The sequence below is a fragment of the Mastigoproctus giganteus genome, chromosome 7 (genome assembly GCF_048544385.1).
Source record: "Mastigoproctus giganteus isolate SK-2022 chromosome 7, ASM4854438v1, whole genome shotgun sequence".
Taxonomy (NCBI): domain Eukaryota; kingdom Metazoa; phylum Arthropoda; class Arachnida; order Uropygi; family Thelyphonidae; genus Mastigoproctus; species Mastigoproctus giganteus.
Window position 1 is genome coordinate 96,219,207 of NC_143581.1, and position 19,337 is coordinate 96,238,543.

At 35.6% G+C, this 19,337-nt stretch overlaps 1 protein-coding gene across 1 annotated transcript in view; it reads right to left on the reverse strand.

Moving 5' to 3' along the window:
* The window catches only part of LOC150083092 (uncharacterized), an 80,789-nt gene that overhangs the window by 33,602 nt on the left and 27,850 nt on the right, over positions 1–19,337 (reverse strand). The window contains exons 3-4 of the mRNA XM_090378386.1: positions 18,087–18,220; positions 8,464–8,725 (exon numbers count right to left, since the gene is read on the reverse strand). Of these exons, the coding sequence (XP_090234512.1) occupies positions 8,464–8,725; positions 18,087–18,220 (396 nt within the window). The remainder of the gene's footprint in view (positions 1–8,463; positions 8,726–18,086; positions 18,221–19,337) is intronic.

A 19,337-nucleotide genomic window follows, 5' to 3' on the forward strand; every position in this document is an offset into this window, starting at 1 on the left:
ATCTCTGCTCCCACCTCTGTCCAAACCAGATGGTTCTGTTGTCACTTCAGCCAAGGATAAAGCTGACCTGCTAGCATCCCATTTTCCTTCCAGCTCATGTATTAATGATTTTGGTAAAACACCTCCCACCATTCCCAACACACTCCATTCAATGCCTCCTGTGGTCTTCCGTAAAAAGGATATGAGAAGACTCTCAATAACATGCTTACTAGGACAAAAAAAAAAAAAAAAACAAGACTGCAACATGCTTACATATTGCAGTCTTCTGCATACCTTTAATTTTTCTGCCCGCCTTAAACTTCCGTCATCTTTAATACTTTCAAAGGCAATGGAAAGAAGATTGTAGGGTAATCCACGTGTCAATACAAAAATTTTATATTGAAACTACTAAATAAAGTAGTGTTTAGTGAGATGACTGAGTATCCTATGCCATACCATTTATTTTTATGGCTCAATACTGAAAACCGCTGAATGTACAAAATACAAATATGTTTGCTATAAGTAGTACATGTTTTAATTTTCATTTTGGGCAAAAAATTTTAAATCAGAATATAAAAACTATAAATTAATTGATTTGAATTAAAATAAAGTAGAAAATATATTTTTTTAAAAATGTATACCAGTATAATTACTCCATTCTCAGAAAAGGGAGAAAAAAAAAAAAATAAAAAAAATAAAAAAAAAAATATATATATATATATATATATATATTTTAATTTGATTGCTTAGATGAATTAAACTTTAGTGTCTATTTTCCATTGGGTATTAGGGTGTATCCTGAACAGGAGATTTTGTTAGCATTTCAAGTCTAACATATTCCTAGGGGTCTGTGGTTGCGTTCAAATTATATAATAAACAATAATAAAAAGTTAGTTCTAATACTAATTATTTAATTTTAATTAATGTTATTAATCAATACTAAACAATACTAAATAACATTCCCTTATCTGGTCATCTATCCGCTACTTCTTCAGGGGCTTTGAGCGGATCGATAGCCAGTTTTAAAGGAATGTCTCATAATTACCCGTTTCTGTTAACTCCTTATCAGTTTTGCCTTTTTAGTGAGATTTTTTATCTCCTTTAGATTATTTAATTTATTAAATAATGATATTTTATGCTAATTTGTCTTTAAATTTTTGAATATTTTTAATACTTAATTTAGGAATTCAGCAAACTGGTATAGGAGAAACAAAGCCCAACGGGTAATTATCGGAATAAGAGAGTGGAGCTATACTTATCTATCCGGTGGTGGTGGTGGTCCTTCAGTAAAAGAGGGGTTAGCTCTTGTTCACTGTTTGTTTCATTCTTGGTTTGGTTTTTATTGCGCAGTCGCGTCTATTGTTGCTTGATATTGTTGTAAGGTGATATTTTAGCAAGTCTTCCGATAAGTGGGTTGGTTCCTACGTCAGCCGGGGTGCGGCCTGGGTGGGGGGGGTTTTGTTTCCGTTTTTAAACTCCGTGGTGAACATTAATTTGAATAAAATGTGATATGTTTGTATTATATTTACAAGCGTTATTTATTGTTATTTACATAAGTTGGTTTGCTATCCCTTTGGACTGAGCCGGTATAGCTTTTCTAAGGCATAACAGCCCGTTTTGTCCTCGGGAATAGCTATTTACATATTTACAGCCTCCTGTAAAGTGAATTTTACCTTGCGAATGGTTACCCATAGATTAATTTTTTATTTTTATTTTTTATTCTGATTTTGAAGGGTGGGTTAATATAGGAAACCGGATTATAGTGCGGTCAGAGGACGAGCCTCCTCTGAGCGTAAGAGATCCGGACCTTAATTTAGGTTTTGGTATTGCTTTGTGATTTAGATATTAGATTTTTGTTATTAATAAGTGTGGCCGCTTTTATGTGGTGTTTGCTGTAATTGTAGGGTATATTGTTTTTTGTGAGTGTTTTTATCAGTTTGTTAATTGCTTTTGTTGTGTTTTCTGCATTACTGCATATTTTTATTATTCTGGTCGTTTGGTTCCTAATTGTGTTTCCGTATATGTGTTTTGCAATGTTGCTATGTGTTTTGCAATGTTGCTATAAAACTCATCCACTGGGATAGCTATAATCCTATAATCCGGTTTCCTATATTAACCCACCCTTCAAAATCAGAATAAAAAATAAAAATAAAAAATTAATCTATGGGTAACCATTCGCAAGGTAAAATTCACTTTACAGGAGGCTGTAAATATGTAAATAGCTATTCCCGAGGACAAAACGGGCTGTTATGCCTTAGAAAAGCTATACCGGCTCAGTCCAAAGGGATAGCAAACCAACTTATGTAAATAACAATAAATAACGCTTGTAAATATAATACAAACATATCACATTTTATTCAAATTAATGTTCACCACGGAGTTTAAAAACGGAAACAAAACCCCCCCCACCCAGGCCGCACCCCGGCTGACGTAGGAACCAACCCACTTATCGGAAGACTTGCTAAAATATCACCTTACAACAATATCAAGCAACAATAGACGCGACTGCGCAATAAAAACCAAACCAAGAATGAAACAAACAGTGAACAAGAGCTAACCCCTCTTTTACTGAAGGACCACCACCACCACCGGATAGATAAGTATAGCTCCACTCTCTTATTCCGATAATTACCCGTTGGGCTTTGTTTCTCCTATACCAGTTTGCTGAATTCCTAAATTAAGTATTAAAAATATTCAAAAATTTAAAGACAAATTAGCATAAAATATCATTATTTAATAAATTAAATAATCTAAAGGAGATAAAAAATCTCACTAAAAAGGCAAAACTGATAAGGAGTTAACAGAAACGGGTAATTATGAGACATTCCTTTAAAACTGGCTATCGATCCGCTCAAAGCCCCTGAAGAAGAAGCGGATAGATGACCAGATAAGGGAATGTTATTTAGTATTGTTTAGTATTGATTAATAACATTAATTAAAATTAAATAATTAGTATTAGAACTAACTTTTTATTATTGTTTATTATATAATTTGAACGCAACCACAGACCCCTAGGAATATGTTAGACTTGAAATGCTAACAAAATCTCCTGTTCAGGATACACCCTAATACCCAATGGAAAATAGACACTAAAGTTTAATTCATCTAAGCAATCAAACTAAAATATATCAAGCACGTATAATTGTCGAATTGCCAACGGCAATGGCATTAACGTAGCAAGGGATAAAATAATAGAACAATCAATAAAACAATCAAATTTAATTCATTTAAGCAATCAAAAAAAAAAAATTATATATATATCCCATACTGATTCTCAAAAATAGTAATCATTTTTTATGTATTTCTCTTTTTCTGGTATGTATGTCATTCCTTGTTTTTCTTGATTGGTGAGGTGTTATAAATCTATTCTGTAGAATGGCATTTTGTTTAAGGATTGTAATAGCACAACCATGTTTCTTCAAACATGGTTGTGTTTGAAGAAACATGGTGGACAAAAGATGGTTGACTGAAGGCGAAAAATGAAGAGCAAGATAAACACTGACACGGAAAAAATTGAGTATACTGAGTTATGCAAAGCCATTAGAAAGAGACTCAGAGAGGACCTAAGATTTAACACAAGAAAAGTAGAACAAGCATTAAGGGAAAACAAAGGATTTAAATCAACAGCCATGAGCAGTAATACAGAAAGATACTGAAATGATACTGAAACTAAAGAATAGCGATGGTGTACTTATAAACAGCAGAGAAGGCATAATTCAAATAGCAGAAGACTACTATAGAGAATTATACAAGGAGCGAGGGAATGATGCCAGCAGTGGGGAAGATGGACTACAAATTAGCAACACATACAACATAACCGATATTCTTCCTGATGAGGTAGAACATGCATTGAAGAAAATGAAGAATCAGAAAGCCCCGGGGGAAGATGAAGTTACTGTAGAGTTGTTAAAATTGGGAGGAAGAGACATAACACAAAAACTGGCAAGGCTCTTCACAAAGTGCATTAGAAAAGGTGTAATGCCTAAGCAGTGGAATAATGCAATCATAGTTTTGCTGCATAAGAAAGGAGATAAATCAGAAATTGGAAATTATAGACCAATTAGCTTGTTATCCCACATCTACAAGTTGTTCACAAGGGACATTACTAACAGATTAGAAAGAACACTTGATGAGAATCAACTTAAAGAGCAAGCTGGCTTTAGGACAGGATTCTCAACTATGGATCACTTTCACGTAATGTCACAGCTAATGGAGAAAGCAAATGAATATAAAACACCATTATGCCTGGCATTTGTGGATGATGAAAAGGCATTTGAATCCATACATAGACTAGACAAAGACAGTAGCAAATTTAAAATCAAGAAAGGAGTTCGACAAGGAGACACAATATCTCCAAAGCTGTTTACTGCTGCCCTTGAGGAAGCTTTCAGAAGAGTAGACTGGTCGCAGAAAGGAGTCAATGTGAACGGAGAGTACCTAAACCATTTACGATTTGCAGATGACATTGTGGTCATAAGCCACGATCCCAAAGAATTAGAGAAAAATCTTAATCAGTTATGCACAGTTAGTAAGGATTTTGGACTAAAGATGAATATGGCTAAAACAAAAGTAATGATGAACAAATATGCCACAAAAAGGGAAATAATGATTGAAGGAGCAGTAATTGAAAAGGTGGAGTCATATACTTATCTGGGACAAGTCATTAGCTGTAATAATGATAAATGGCTGGAAGTCAAGAGAAGAATAAATTTTGGATGGATAGCATTCAGGAAGTATAGTCACATACCAAAGAGCAATATCCCAGTTTGTCTGAAACATAAAATAATGAACCAATGTATACTCCCCACCATGACTTATGGAAGTGAAACTTGGGCACTCACCAAAAGAATGGAAGAGAAGCTGAGAACTACACAGCAAAGAATGGAACGAATTATATTGAGAATCAGACTGTTAGATAAGAAAAGAAACACTTGGATTAGGCAGCAAACTCAAGTAAAGGACATTCTTATCAAAACTAAAGAACTAAAATGGTCTTGGGCAGGACACATAGCTCGAAGACATGATGACAGATGGACCAAGAAAATAACAGAATGGTACCCAAGAGGAGCTAGAAGAAAACCTGGAAGACAAAGGTGGAGACGGATAGATGAAATTCATGAGTTTGTGGGTAGTAAATGGATGGCCAGTGTTCAAAACAGAAGGAACTGGAAAGTTGCGAGAGGCCTTCATCCTGCAGTGGACTGAAAATGGCTGATGATGATGATGATGGTGGTTTACAAAATAACTCCTTTAGAGCAACCTTCATCTGTCTGAAGAAAGATAAATCTCAAGCAGATTATTTTATGTTTTCTTAATGTTTTTATTTACTGTGTGATAAGCTTTGGAACCCACCAAGAACAGATTTTCTTGCAGCCTACTGTGTCTACATATCTCTAAGAGACTTCCTTTAGACAGGTCATTTGAAGGACATTCATCTTTTTCATTTTGTTGCCAATATGCCTTTCATTATCAGTGATGTTTATTGAAGGTTATTTTACTGGCCTAGATTGGTCATTAATAACAAAATCACCTTTTGGAAATAGTCTGTGGGCATTATTCCTCTGAACTGTGTCTTGCCCATAAACATAAAGCAGTGTTCTGTGGACTAAAAATTCACTGGTTTTTGATCTTTCATATCTCTTGCCTGAAAAATTATAAAATATAGTTTAAAATATTTACAGATTATGAGATATAGATTACCTAACCAAAAGCTGTGAAATAATATGTAAATAAAAAATTATAGCCCATTATGTGGTATTTATTGACAGTCCCTTAATTATATTGAAAATCCGGCTCTTTTTTGGATATTTTATTAGAGCAAGTCATTCATAATTAGCATTAGCATCAGTAGAGGCATTTGATGCAAGAAGGCAAGCTTATGCAGCATCAGCCAAAAATAAAAAATAAAAAAAAAAATAAATAAAAAATAACCACTTCCACTTCACTCCTCTGTTCGTTCGAAATACCTGTCCAGCTGAGCCTTAAACTTATTTAGGCTATCAACTTCCACGACAAGGGATGGAAGTCTATTCCACCAACCAACCACCCGCTAGCTAAAGGCAAATTTCCTCACGTCTGTCCTACATCTGTCTTTTCTCAATTTGAATTTATGCCCTCTCAGGTGATTATTCTGAGCAAGAGGAAGAATCCCATCAGCATTGAGCATGCTCAAACATTCAAGGCTTTATACACCTCTATGAGATCACCTTGCTGGTGCCTAGTCTCCAGACACTGTAATTTGCAAAACTTAAGCCTTTCTTCGTAAGAGCACCCCTTTGTTCCATTCACTAATCTTGTTGCCCTTCTCAGTACTCGTTCCAGCAGCTCTACATCCTTCTTGAAATGAGGCCTCCAGACCTGTATACAGTACTCCAGGTGAGGCCTGACCATTGCCTTATAAAAGGGAATAATCACCTCCTTATCCCTGCTAGAAAAATTCCTATATATCATTGACAATACACCATGACAATACATCTACTCTTGCAGACCATCTGCACTGCTCAGAGAACTTCATATCTGCCTGCACAATTACCCCCAGGTCCTTTTCACTCTCTACCACTGTCAGTGTAATACCACAAACTTGATACATTACTCTGGGTTTATTGCTTCCAATATGCAGTACTTTACATTTGTCAATGTTAAACTTCATTTGCCACCTCTCAGCCCATTTGCTCAACCTTTCCAGATCCTGTTGCAGTAGCATAGTGTCCTTGACAACCCTGCCAACCTTCGTATCGTCTGCAAATTTGGCCATTAAGCTTGATATACCATCATCAATATCATTTATAAATATAGAAAACAATAATGGACCCAATACTGAACCCTGAGGGACTCCACTAATAACATTAGTCCACGATGAGCAGTGTCCATTGATTACTACTCTCTGTCTTTTCCCCCTCAACCAGCCCTTTATCCATAGCAGCAATTTGCCTCCCATGCCACACTGCTCCAATCTGTGCAGAAGTCTTCCATGTGCAACAGTATCAAAAGCCTTTCTAAGATCCAAGTATATAATATCAAAGTTATTCCCTGCATCCAGTTCTTTTGTGACTGCATCATAGTATCCAATCAAATTGGTCAGGCACGACTTCCCCTTAACAAAACCATGTTGTGTCTGAGCTATAACTGAAGTCTTGTCTAGATGATCCTGCAGTGCTTCTTTAACCAGTGCCTCCATTAATTTTCCAGGAACAGAAGTTAAACTAACAGGTCTATAATTACTTTTGTCGCCCTTTGATCCACCTTTGTGAATTGTGGTCACATTTGCACATCTCCAGTCCATGGGTACTTCCCCTGAGTCCAAGGAAGCTCTCATAATTATGGCTAAGGGTTTGCTTACTTCCTTTGCTGCCTCCTTTAATATAACTGGATAGATCCCATCCATCCCAGGTGCCTTTCTTGTATTTATCTTCAACAATTTCTCCTACACTTTACTCTCAGTTATTACAAGATTCTCTAGCTTACTGCCAGAGGAGTTGAATACACCTCTGGCATTCCCCTCGCTGAATAACTCCTCATGTGTGAATGTCGATGCAAAATATTCATTCAGTTTGTTAGCTACCTGAGCAGGATCACCAACAGTTGACCCATCGATATCAAGTGGACCAATCTGATTTATCCCCTTCCTTCTAGAGTTTACATAAGTAAAGAACTCTTTGCTGTTTTTCTTTGCATCCCTTGCCAAAGATTTCTCGTAATCTGCCTTCGCCTGCCTAACCTCCTTTGTAACTTGGTTACAGATCAACTTTTATCTATCATAGGCTTCTGTGTCACGTGTTAATTTGTATGTATCCCATGCATTTTTCTTCTCTGCCATATGCCTCATTAGTTCATCTGACATCCACTTAGGCCTAAACCTTGAACAATATTTCTTAGTTGGTATGTAAAGCCTAGTAGCTTCCAAGATAAGTTATTTGAATGCTTCCCATTTTGAATTTGCTGTTGGTAACATCATCAGTTGGTCCCACTGTATAGAATTTAAATACTGTCTCAGTCCATTGTAGTCGCCTTTATGAAAGCAATAACCCTTCCCTTTACCTCTGATGGTAGTTACCTCCTTGAGTAAATCCCACTTCAGCACACTGTGATCACTGCCACCTAGTGGTTAATTTACTTGCAGATTCTTAATGCATGAAGAATCACTACTGATAATCAAATCAAGAGTATTACTCCCTCTAGTTGCCTTCCGAACATGCTGATGTAGAAAACAATCATCCAATAAATCCACAAAAGCCTTGCTAGTGTGTGAGTGACCAGCCCCTAAATTCCAGTCAATATCTGGGAAATTAAAATCCCCCATTATAAGACTCTCTGATTTACTGGCCCACTCTATTTCCCTGTACAGTTTCTTATTATTCTCATCAGAGTCATTAGGCCTATAGCACAGTTATAAATTTTATATGAGGCAAAATATTATATGAGAAGGTTTAATAATTAATTAAACGTAAATAAATAAAAAAAAAGTTGCAATGTATTAAAACTTACCAAACCAATCATGGAGAGAAATCTTATTGTTAAGAACACGAATAACTTGGTGTGATCGAAGTTGCTGGATTTCATTTTTGCGATGAAGAACATGTATTTCTGGAAGGGGTTCAAATGAAATTTTTTCATTTTGGGATGCATTACATGATGTAATGGTAGAAGACAGTGGTGAAAATATGGTAAATTCAGTTCTATTTTCTGAGAAAGTAGAATTATCTTGGTGAAGTCGAGGTGCAAGGATTCCACCTTTATAGTTTATGCTCTGAAACAATAAATAATAATTATACAAAAGAAAATGAATAAGAGAGATTTTGATTGATATATATCTTTCTGACTATAAATCTGATCAAAAATATATTATAAAATTAAACTACAGTATAATATAATATAAAAATTTAATTTTATCTGGACAAGAGTAAGTGAACTAAAAATTTTAGAAGTTTTTTTTTTGGAAGTAGGGGTAGAATTGAAATTTGGAAATACTCTGGAGACTTAAGGCTAGCAAAAGCAATATACTCACATACTCTGAAACTATCACCTCATATAGTCTTGTTGCTCACAGACCAAATAAATTATATTTAGTATGGAATGTAGGCGCCTAAAAAATTTCTAAAATTGGCAAAACTTCACACATATACCTATAAAAATAATTTCCACACAACTGCAAATCCACTCAAGCAATCACATATGCTAGCCTTCAGAACAAACTGCTTCGAGCATATCAATAACTATATGTGAAAAAAGAAACAACGTAAGTTCTTAACCACAATTTGGACCTGGCCAATAAAATATATCACAGCAATTTTGAATTCTCACCCTCAAAATAAACAGCTCTGAACATCACTTGTCTGTCATAGTTTTGTACACAGACCACCCTCAGAATGAAATATTTTAATGTGATGCACTTAAAGTGAATACTTCAGTAAGCATTTATTCAGTTTTATATTACAATGTTTATACAGCATTAGCCAAAAAAAAAAAAAAAAAACACTTCCCATAACACGTAGTAACCCTGAGTATATCCCCCATGTGCAAATGTGCAAAAGTAACCCCAGGTGTCATATCTTGAAATATGACACCTGGTATACTGGAGGTGACTGCCCGGGTGCTATTCAACGTAAGCAGGGGTCGAAGTGTAGCATCCACACATGGAGGGTTGCTGCCCATGTTGCAATGGTAGATGACACTGATCAACCAGTACAATACCACCACTTTTCTTATTGGAGGATTGAAGTGGTGGAACTCATGTTTAGTCTACAGGGCAAAGCTCTGGCAACTCCCATCTCTTCCATCATGCAGTATAATTGATGTGTTTTGAGGTTATGATGGTCCCACAAATACAAATTATTATATTAGGGCCACCCGTAATTTCTTACATCTACCCATTTATATATTTATGTCTGCAAATTGCGTGTGTTCTCTGGTCGATTTGCCTGTTTTGCTAGATGAAAAAACCTCAGTTTCTGGAGGGGGGGAACCTTACTATCTACGCCTGAGACCGACTAACTCAGCCACGGAGTGAAAATGGACATAATGGTGAGATCCAATCTTCCTTATATTTCAAGGGTACAACTCTAAAACAGTGTTCATAGGACAGCTAGTGGTTCAGAAGACAGCTAGTCATCCACCAGAATGAACCTATTGCTAACTCTTTAGGAGGTTTCTGGATCGGCTAGTGTATAATCTCACTGACTCTACTCTGCCAGAGGGTGACTGGGGGATGTCTGAGTAGTATGTATGCGGGGAGAACATTGTCAAGGCTACATTATGTCAAGGACTTCAGTGCATTCTTGCCGGGCATACACCACGAATAGGGATCCAAAAATTTCATTACATCATACAGTATGTCCTCCCTACCTTTTCTTACAACTGAATATGTAATGAATAGTCAAACTAATGCACCAAACTTATCTGCAAAAAGATCTAGACTTCCTAAACACTTCCTTGTTCATTTTACAAATATCCATAGTCTCAGTTCCAATCTCAATGACTGTCCATTTCCACTTACGGTCGGCCAAACCCCAAATATCTTTTTTTTTTCCTGACATAATCCCAATTATTGGCTGATTCAACCATTTTTCATCTCGGTTGTCCTAATTATTTGCTGTACAATTCCTTTCTCTTCAAAGGTGGTACTTGTGCATATGTCTAATCTGATGTTCTCTCTCTTTTGGAATCTCCTCTTTTCGATTCTCTCTGGCTTAAAATCTCATTGTCCCATTCTGTCTAATTCATCCGTTATCTCTATTGTTCTCCCAACTCCACTAATCACTTATACCTCTTTGACTTCCACTCTTTGAAACTACTTTTTTCTCCAGTCCAAATTTCCTAACAGGTGAGGTAATTTTCCTTGGCAATTTTAACATTCACAACTACAGCTGGCGTCCATTTTCTAGTCACACTGACCCAGCTGGTTGAGATGTGGAGGCTTTTGAAATTACTAATGACCTCACACAGATTACTCATTTACCTACTAGAATACCAGAAAATCCTAACCAAACAGCCAACACACTTGATCTTTTTCTAACACACAACCTTTCTAATTACACAGCCAAGGTGAATGGTCCTTTGGGCACCTCAGATCGCAACTTGGTGAAGGTTTCATCTCCAATGGAGCCTTTTTCTCTTGGCCATTCCCAACCCCGTTTGTTTGGCATTACATTAATTTTCCTTCCAAATCTTCTGATGTTAGCATTTTCTCAAATTGTGTCAGTGAAATTATTCTTGTAGGGATAAAATCCTTTATTTCATGTGCCACCTTAAAATCCCATTCTTAATATAAACTTTGGTTTTCCAATAAATATGCTAAGGCTGTTCAAGATAAGAATATTGCATACAATAACTTGCTTGCATCCAAATATCCAGGTCCATTTTCTGTCTAAATGAAAACAGTTATTAATTATAGATTTCGTGAACAGACTAAGAGTAGAAAACTTGCTTCTTGTCCAAATGGTAGTCAGGTATTCTGGTCCCTTGCCAAAGCCACTGGCTGCACTTTTGCCCCTCTCTATTTCCACCTCTGTCAATTCTGGATTGTTTTATTGCAACCTCAGCAAAAGATAAAGCCGACCTGCTAGTATCCTACTTTTCTTCAAACTCAAGTATTCGTGATCTTGGCAAACAACCTTGCACTGCTTCTAGTGGAATGAGCAGCAGCCTGAAAAGCAAGGTGCTGGGGATTTCAAGAACTGCTGGGAATCATCACGAAACAAGTAAATACATAGGCTGCGTGTTAGGGAAACTAAGAGTAAGGGTGGAAACACACTACTATCACCTCACGGGAGCTCACTTTTAAACATGTCAAATGTGTGGGAGCTATATTTACCATTTAGTTTATTGACTGGAGAAGCACTATTGTCATTGGCTGTGTTCACAAGATATCATGTCAGCCTACAAGGCCAAATCACTTCAGTTCACATTTTTGTGTTAGAACAGAAATTTTATAAGGTGCAATAGTGTGACAAGAGGAAAATGGAGGAAATGCTAATAGAAAATTAAATTACAAGTAAGCAATGTTTTGAGTGCACAAGTAAGAATATCCAAAAACCAACAACTACTACAACAACAACATCAAGAGCGTTGCTGCTGTGCCTATTTTGAAGTACTCTCCACTTTGACCAGCTCCTTGGCATACTCACTGCAAATGTCCAGTCACACAGATGCTCAAAAATAGACCAAAAGTATTACAATTAAAAAATTTTGAAGATGAACAAGTTGATCATTTCAATTTATACAACTCATAACAATTTCTTACAAGTTCAATTTTTAGCACTGAGTAGTAGAAAGGAAAAAAACTGACTCGAATAAATAATACAAAGGTCTTTGAGATAACAGAAGAGGAGAAAAGCAGTATGTATTGGAACTTAAGAACAAATTTGAGCTTCTGCAGACTGCTCAGGACCAAGGTATCGACAAGGAATATTACAACTTTCTGAAAGTGATAAAGCCCAAGAAACCTATAGGTAAAAAGAAATTCAAAGAAGAAAAAATTAGTCAAGAAACACTTGCCATAATGAACTGAAGATGACAAATCAGGAGCAAGAAAAACATTGACAAGGAAAAAATTGGGTATACGGAGTAATGCAAAGCCATTAGAAAGAGACTAAGAGAGGACATAAGAAAATTTAACAAGCAAAGTAGAACAAGCATTAAGGGAAAACAAAGGATTTAAATCAGCAGCCATGAGTTGTAATACAGAAAGACAAATGATACTAAAACTGATAAAGAAAGACAAATGATACTAAAACTGATAAAGAAAGACAAATGATACTAAAACTGATAAAGAAAGACAAATGATACTAAAAATGATACTATAAATAGCAGAGAAGATATAATTCAATAGCAGAAGACTATTATAAAGAGTTATACAAGGAGTATAACTCTTTATTTAGTAACACATACAACATACCTGATATCCTTCCTGATGAGGCAGAACATGCATTGAAGAAAATGAAGAATCAGAAAGCGCAATGTTTCGGGCACTGGAAAGACAAGGAATAGATACCCCATATATTATGATTTTGAAGAAAATATAATATGAAAATGCTACCTCCTTTATTAGACTAGACAAAGACAGTAGTAAATTTAAAATTGAGAAAGGAGTTACTGTAGAGTTGTTAAAATTGGGAGATAGAGACATGACACAAAAACTGGCAAGATTCCACAAAATCCATTAGAAAAGGTGTGACGCCCAAGGAGTGGAATAATGTAATAATGTTTTGCTGCATAAGAAAGGAGATAAATCAGAAATTGGAAATTATAGACTAATTAGCTTGTTATCCCACATCTACAAGTTGTTAACAGATTAGAAAAAATACTTGATGAGAATCAACCGAAAGAGCAAGCTGGCTTTAGGACAGGATTCTCAACTATGGATCACCTTCGTGTAATGTCACAGCTAATGGAGAAAGCGAATGAATATAAATCACCATTATGCCTGGCATTAGTGGATTACGAAAAAGCATTTGACTCCATACAGCATAAGGCAATGTTTCGGGCACTGGAAAGACAAGGAATAGATACCCCATATATTATGATTTTGAAGAAAATATAATATGAAAATGCTACCTCCTTTATTAGACTAGACAAAGACAGTAGTAAATTTAAAATTGAGAAAGGAGTTCGACAAGGAGACACAATATCTCCAAAGCTGTTTACTGCTGCCCTTGAGGAAGCTTTCAGAAGATTAGACTGGTTGCAGAAAAGAGTCAATGTGAACGGAAAGTACCTAAACCATTTACGATTTGCAGATGACATTATGGTCATTAGCCACGATCCCAAAGAATTAGAGGAAAATCTTAATCAGTTACGCACAGTTAGTAAGGATTTTGGACTAAAGATGAATATGGCTAAAACAAAAGTAAATGAACAAGTATGCCACAGAAAGGGAAATAATGAATGAAGGAGATTCAATCTCCTTCAATCATTATGGACAGTGCACCTCCAAGAATTATGGACAGTGCACCTCCAAGAATTATGGACAGTGCATCACTGCACTGTCCATAATTTTGTCACATTCTTGGGTGGAGGATCCAAAGCTCGAACGGACCTTTCCATAGCATCCTAAAGATACTCCACGGGGTTTATGTCTGGAGAATGTGAAGGCCATTCCATGGTGGTAAAATCTGTGGAATGCTCTTCAAACCATGTTCTAGTCACCACAGCTCTGTGGGGAGTCACATTGTCCTGCTGGAAGAGACCATTGCCCTGTGGGTGCAAGTTGAGCATGAAGGGATGTAGATGGTCTGCAAGGATGGACACGTAACCTGGACTGTTCAGAGATGCATCTAGATGTACCAGGGGTCCCAACGTGTGCCAGTTGAACATGCCCCAGACCATTACTGACCATCCACCTACCTGAACAGTTCCTTGTAGACGTGACGGATGCCATATGTCTGATATCCCAACAATATCCAACTTCGATGTCTTGACCAGCACTTCAAATTCATCAAATGTTTTACTATAATTCTAGCATTGGTGTACATGCAAGTATACATGCACCTGTTCTTACTCTTAGTTACCCTAACACAGGCCATGCATTTACTTGTTCCATGCTTACTCCCAGCAGTTCTTGAAATCCCCAGCAACTCGCTCTCTAGGCTGCTGCTCATTACTATAGAAGAAGTGCAAGAATCACTTTTGTCTCTGTCTGCGGCCTCTGTTAATCTTTTAGTCTGTGAATCCCCCCAAACTAGTAGTTTTCCAACCTACCTAACATTGCCTCGATAGTATCAGCAAATATTCTTGCACCCTTTCTTTTAAGTGTATCCCATCCCTTTAGAAGCAGTCTCTCCTATTAGCAAGCACAGACCACATTGAAAAAAATTCTACTCCATGAGCCTTGCACAATCTCTCCAGGACCGAATTGATTGATAAGGCTCTCATCACATACTCTCTCCTATTGTGTCTGGGCAGAATTGCAGACACTTTTAAATTTAACCCTAACTTGCGACTTTTTTTCAACATTAACCTGTACTTATTAAGTAAATCTGCAGATCTCTTATTCTTAAGGTCATTAGTGCCAACGTGTACAACAATATCACCTTTTGTGCCCTTAAAAGATGATATCTGCTCTACAATGTCATCAATTTTTGCCTGTGGCAAACATAACCTGGTCCTGTTCCGCCTATCATTTTTGCATAATATATTCCCCGTTTCCCTGACGAGAGTCACCATCAATAACTAGCTCTTGTGGGACCAACACATTCTGCCTTGGAGACTGCCGTTGTGTTGCCTGATGCACAGGAGTGAGCTCTGGCATTGAGTTGGGCAGCTGAGAGCTTGATCGGCCCCTCATATTAATTTCTTCGAGGACATCTACCCTACACATCAAACTCTCACAAATGCCCATCAAAACGCCGAGTTGACGCCTAATTTCTTCACATTCTCTGCACCTAGCACACACAAAGTCATCCTCCTTAGCTAGATCATGTCCTGTTCTAGACAGTCAGCAAACATTTCACATTTCGCACATTTTTTAAAACTACGATGCGCTGGAGAATCGTCCCCTTCAGTTCTCCTGGAGTCACAGCACTCCCACTACTTTGTGCCCGTTGCTTTGCTGCTCTAGTCTGGGTCATGATTCTGTTTAAGTATAATTTAATTAACAATGAAATTTAATAAGATTAATAAATTTAACTGATTAATTGGTAATACTCTACTATACTAAGCAAATCGATTTCTAATACAATGCTATGTGTTTTGCTATCTAGTTTTACATTAAACCTTACGCTATCTAGTTCGGGATATACGTTATGCTATACCATATCGATCTAATATAACATAACAATGGAGGCAAGTTACGAACGGTAAAATCTATGGATACTATTCCATAACCCCAGGGACTCACATCTTGTGAGTATGGGCTTGGCAGACCCCGGGTCCAGAGCTGGATATCATCATTCTTCTCTTCTCTTTCTTGGTGATTCCCTTCTACTCACTCACTCTCTCTCTCTTCTCTCTCTCTCTCTCTCTCTCTCTCTCAGGGGTAACTCGGGAATTTTTTTTTGGCTGGTGCACCATAAGCCCCAGGCTTCCTTGTACCATATGGCTAGTAATAATAATAATAATAATATCAATCTAATAGACTATTCCATACGCTATTCCATATCGATATAACATACTATAACAATGTAATATAACATACTATAATAATATGAGGCAAGTTACGAATGGCAAAATCTATGCACACTAAGTATTAACCTTCAAAATCACTATCTAAATTCAAAATAAACCAAGGAACGTGACTAGAACTATAAAGCTACTTCTAGAAAATAAATTAATGTGACAATTAAGTCAATAAAATGGCTAAATATTTATAAAAAATTTTGCATCTGCCAGAGCTTCAAAATCTTGTCCAACCAGTGGATAACCTTGTACCCATCATATATCCTAGTCTACAATTGGATATCAGGAGCATTTTCAAGGCTTCACCAGAAAGAGAAGATCTGAATGCAGCTTTTGTTTTTCTAACCTTGCTGAACATTCTATCATACTCAACACTGCTTTGAGGAATTTTTAAAAGGCCAAACAAGCTTCCTTGTGCTCTTGTCAGTTCCCCAATCAAGGACCACTGTACAATCTTAGCAGTAGAAATACCTATGACAAATCAAAATCATCCTTCTCATTTAGTTTGTTATGGTATCAGTTCCAAAATGGAAGTGGAACATTTGAAAAATGGTGGTAAAATAAATTTCCACATCTAGGAATAATGACCTCAGTACATGGATGTAAGGTATGCTGAACTGAAGAGCTATGTTCAGATTTTCAAATGTTGGCATAACATTTAAAAGAAACAAGCAAATTGCTTTATTCAAGCAAGATAAGAGAAACATGAACAAACTTTCTGACAAGTGACGATAACACGCTTAAAATTATCACCTTGCTTGACCTGTTTAGGATTTCTTTTACCAGAAGGCTGAATTCAGAAATTCTTTTTTTTTTTTAAGTTTTCAATTTGTTCTCTTTCAAAACTTTTTGTTCATGAAATGGTTTTCAGCATGAGTCAGTGCCACTCATTAGTAATTACTTGATGTATTTTTCTAATCTGAAAAGTGCTCATAATGCTTTTCTCACCACTTCTAAGCTTTCTTTAAACTAAACTGGACTTTAAAACTAGACTTGCTTGCCTATTAATCAATTACTCTGAATGTAAAGGCTCTCTTCATACCATTTGCAATCTTCTGGTCAGTAGCATTACCTCTGTTCTCATTTTATTTTACTTTTGCATCCAACTACTTAACAACACTGAGATTCTATGCTGGCATGCACTTGTTCTGAATCTAGGAATGCTTTAGCCTCAGTCAAGCTTCAGAGGATATGTGCATATGTTTTTGAATATGGAAGTATGCATATAATCTGACATCTAGTAGTAAGACTATACTATTTCCAGCTAATTCAAACATATATGTATTAGGTAAAATTTATAAAACATTACAATATTCATTATATGCCCACAGAATCTCACAAAATAAAATATTCTAAACTTATACATATCCTCTAGCTCTTTCTGAAAAAAAAAACTTCCCACTACAGCAATATTACAATTTTCATGCCGGCAAGAGCCAAAAATTTATGTTTATTATAAGTTTTTCAATATTTAGATAAATAAAAAAAATATAGAAATTCCCCTAATTAATTAATTTAAATTATTCCTTTACTATGGATTGCAACACTTGTTAAGCAAAAAAAAAAAAAAAAAAAAACTTCCGAATGATCCCACTAAGTTACACATTACAATAAAAATAGTTAAAACAGTTAACTATTTTTATCATAATATAACAGATTCATATATCACATGCCCTTTTTATGTTCATGGGCTAGCTTGCATGTTGAGCAGGCTGAAAAAACTCAGAATGACTCATGAAGGGAAATCATACTCTTGCTGCTTAAAACTGGAAAACACAGACTAGAGAGACTTAAGAATTTCTTCAGTTTCTGATGGATTTGAATTCAGTCTTTCTCAATAGAGTAACATAACATACACCATTAGACATAAGGAAATAAGTAAATATTTTTACAAAACACTATGAGTACTCAATATAAATCTAACATAATTTTGAATTCAATTAAATTTAAACTGGAAATAAGCTAAATTATACTATTTTTTTTATCTCACTACATACTTTCAACCGCTTTGCTGGGCAACAAAGACAGCCAATAACAACAAAAATGAACATAACAAGGAAGGTAGCCATTAGAAATGCTGGAAAAATAGAGACATCCTCCTCCTCCAAATATTGATCTCTCAACTGCATATCTGAAACAAAGAGGAAAAAATTGCTATTTCTGAAAAATTTACAGAAAAAAAAAAATGTAATACGGTATCTCAGCAAAGATATAATTTAAATAAACTTTGAAAATAAATAAAAGCTGTTTATGTATTGTCTAAATAAAATTTTCAAAATATTTATTTAAATTTACATAATTGAAAACTAAAAATTAAAAAAGTTAGTGTTTAAAAATAAAATTAAAATGAAAATAAATAAAAAATTCACACAAGAAGTGAATAGGCATTCTAGAGAAATCAGGATAAACTTTTATTTATTGCACATGACATGTAAGACCCTAAGCATTTTATAAATAATGTTAGAACTTATACAAGAAAAATGATAAAGTTAAAAATGGTTGTCATTAACAACTACACACAAATTTACTCATTAAAACTTACTATCAGAAAAATTAAGTAAAATCTTACTAGCAATAGAAATAAAATATAATTGGTAATATAATTAATGTGTTGCAAAAAGCAACAAGAAAATTAGGCATATATCATGTCATATCATGAAATGAAATAATGTTCTCCTTAAATTACTAAAGTATGAATTGTTCTAAAAGGATGATTCAAAATTAACAGACTTTAAATATAGTTAACTCGCCTCTTTCACTATAAAGTTAGCAGCATGATGAGGTAAGTTAAAATTTAATCTGGCACACACCTTTCAATGTATGAAACCATTAAGGTTGATTATGAGGGCTTCATGGAAAGGAACTGATGTATCACCAACCAATAAAGGTGGTTCAAAGAATGAAGTGGGAAACTATAGACCAGTCAGTCTAACGTCAGTGGCAGGTTAAAATCAAGAAGACAATAATTAAGAATCGCACAAAATAAAATATTCTAAACTTATACTTATCCTCTAGCTCTGTCTACAGCAATATTACAATTTTCTAGAGAAATCAGGAACTCTCAAGAAAATTACTCTCATAGGAATGATTTTCTTGAGGGATTATAGCATGGATTTTGTCAGAGGAAAACTTTTCTTTTTTTTTTTTTTTAAACTAATATGATAAAATATTATGAGTTATACTCATGAGCCAGATAAGAAGTAATTTTCACACCGTTTAGCAAAACATCTATCTTGGTGCTGCACAAG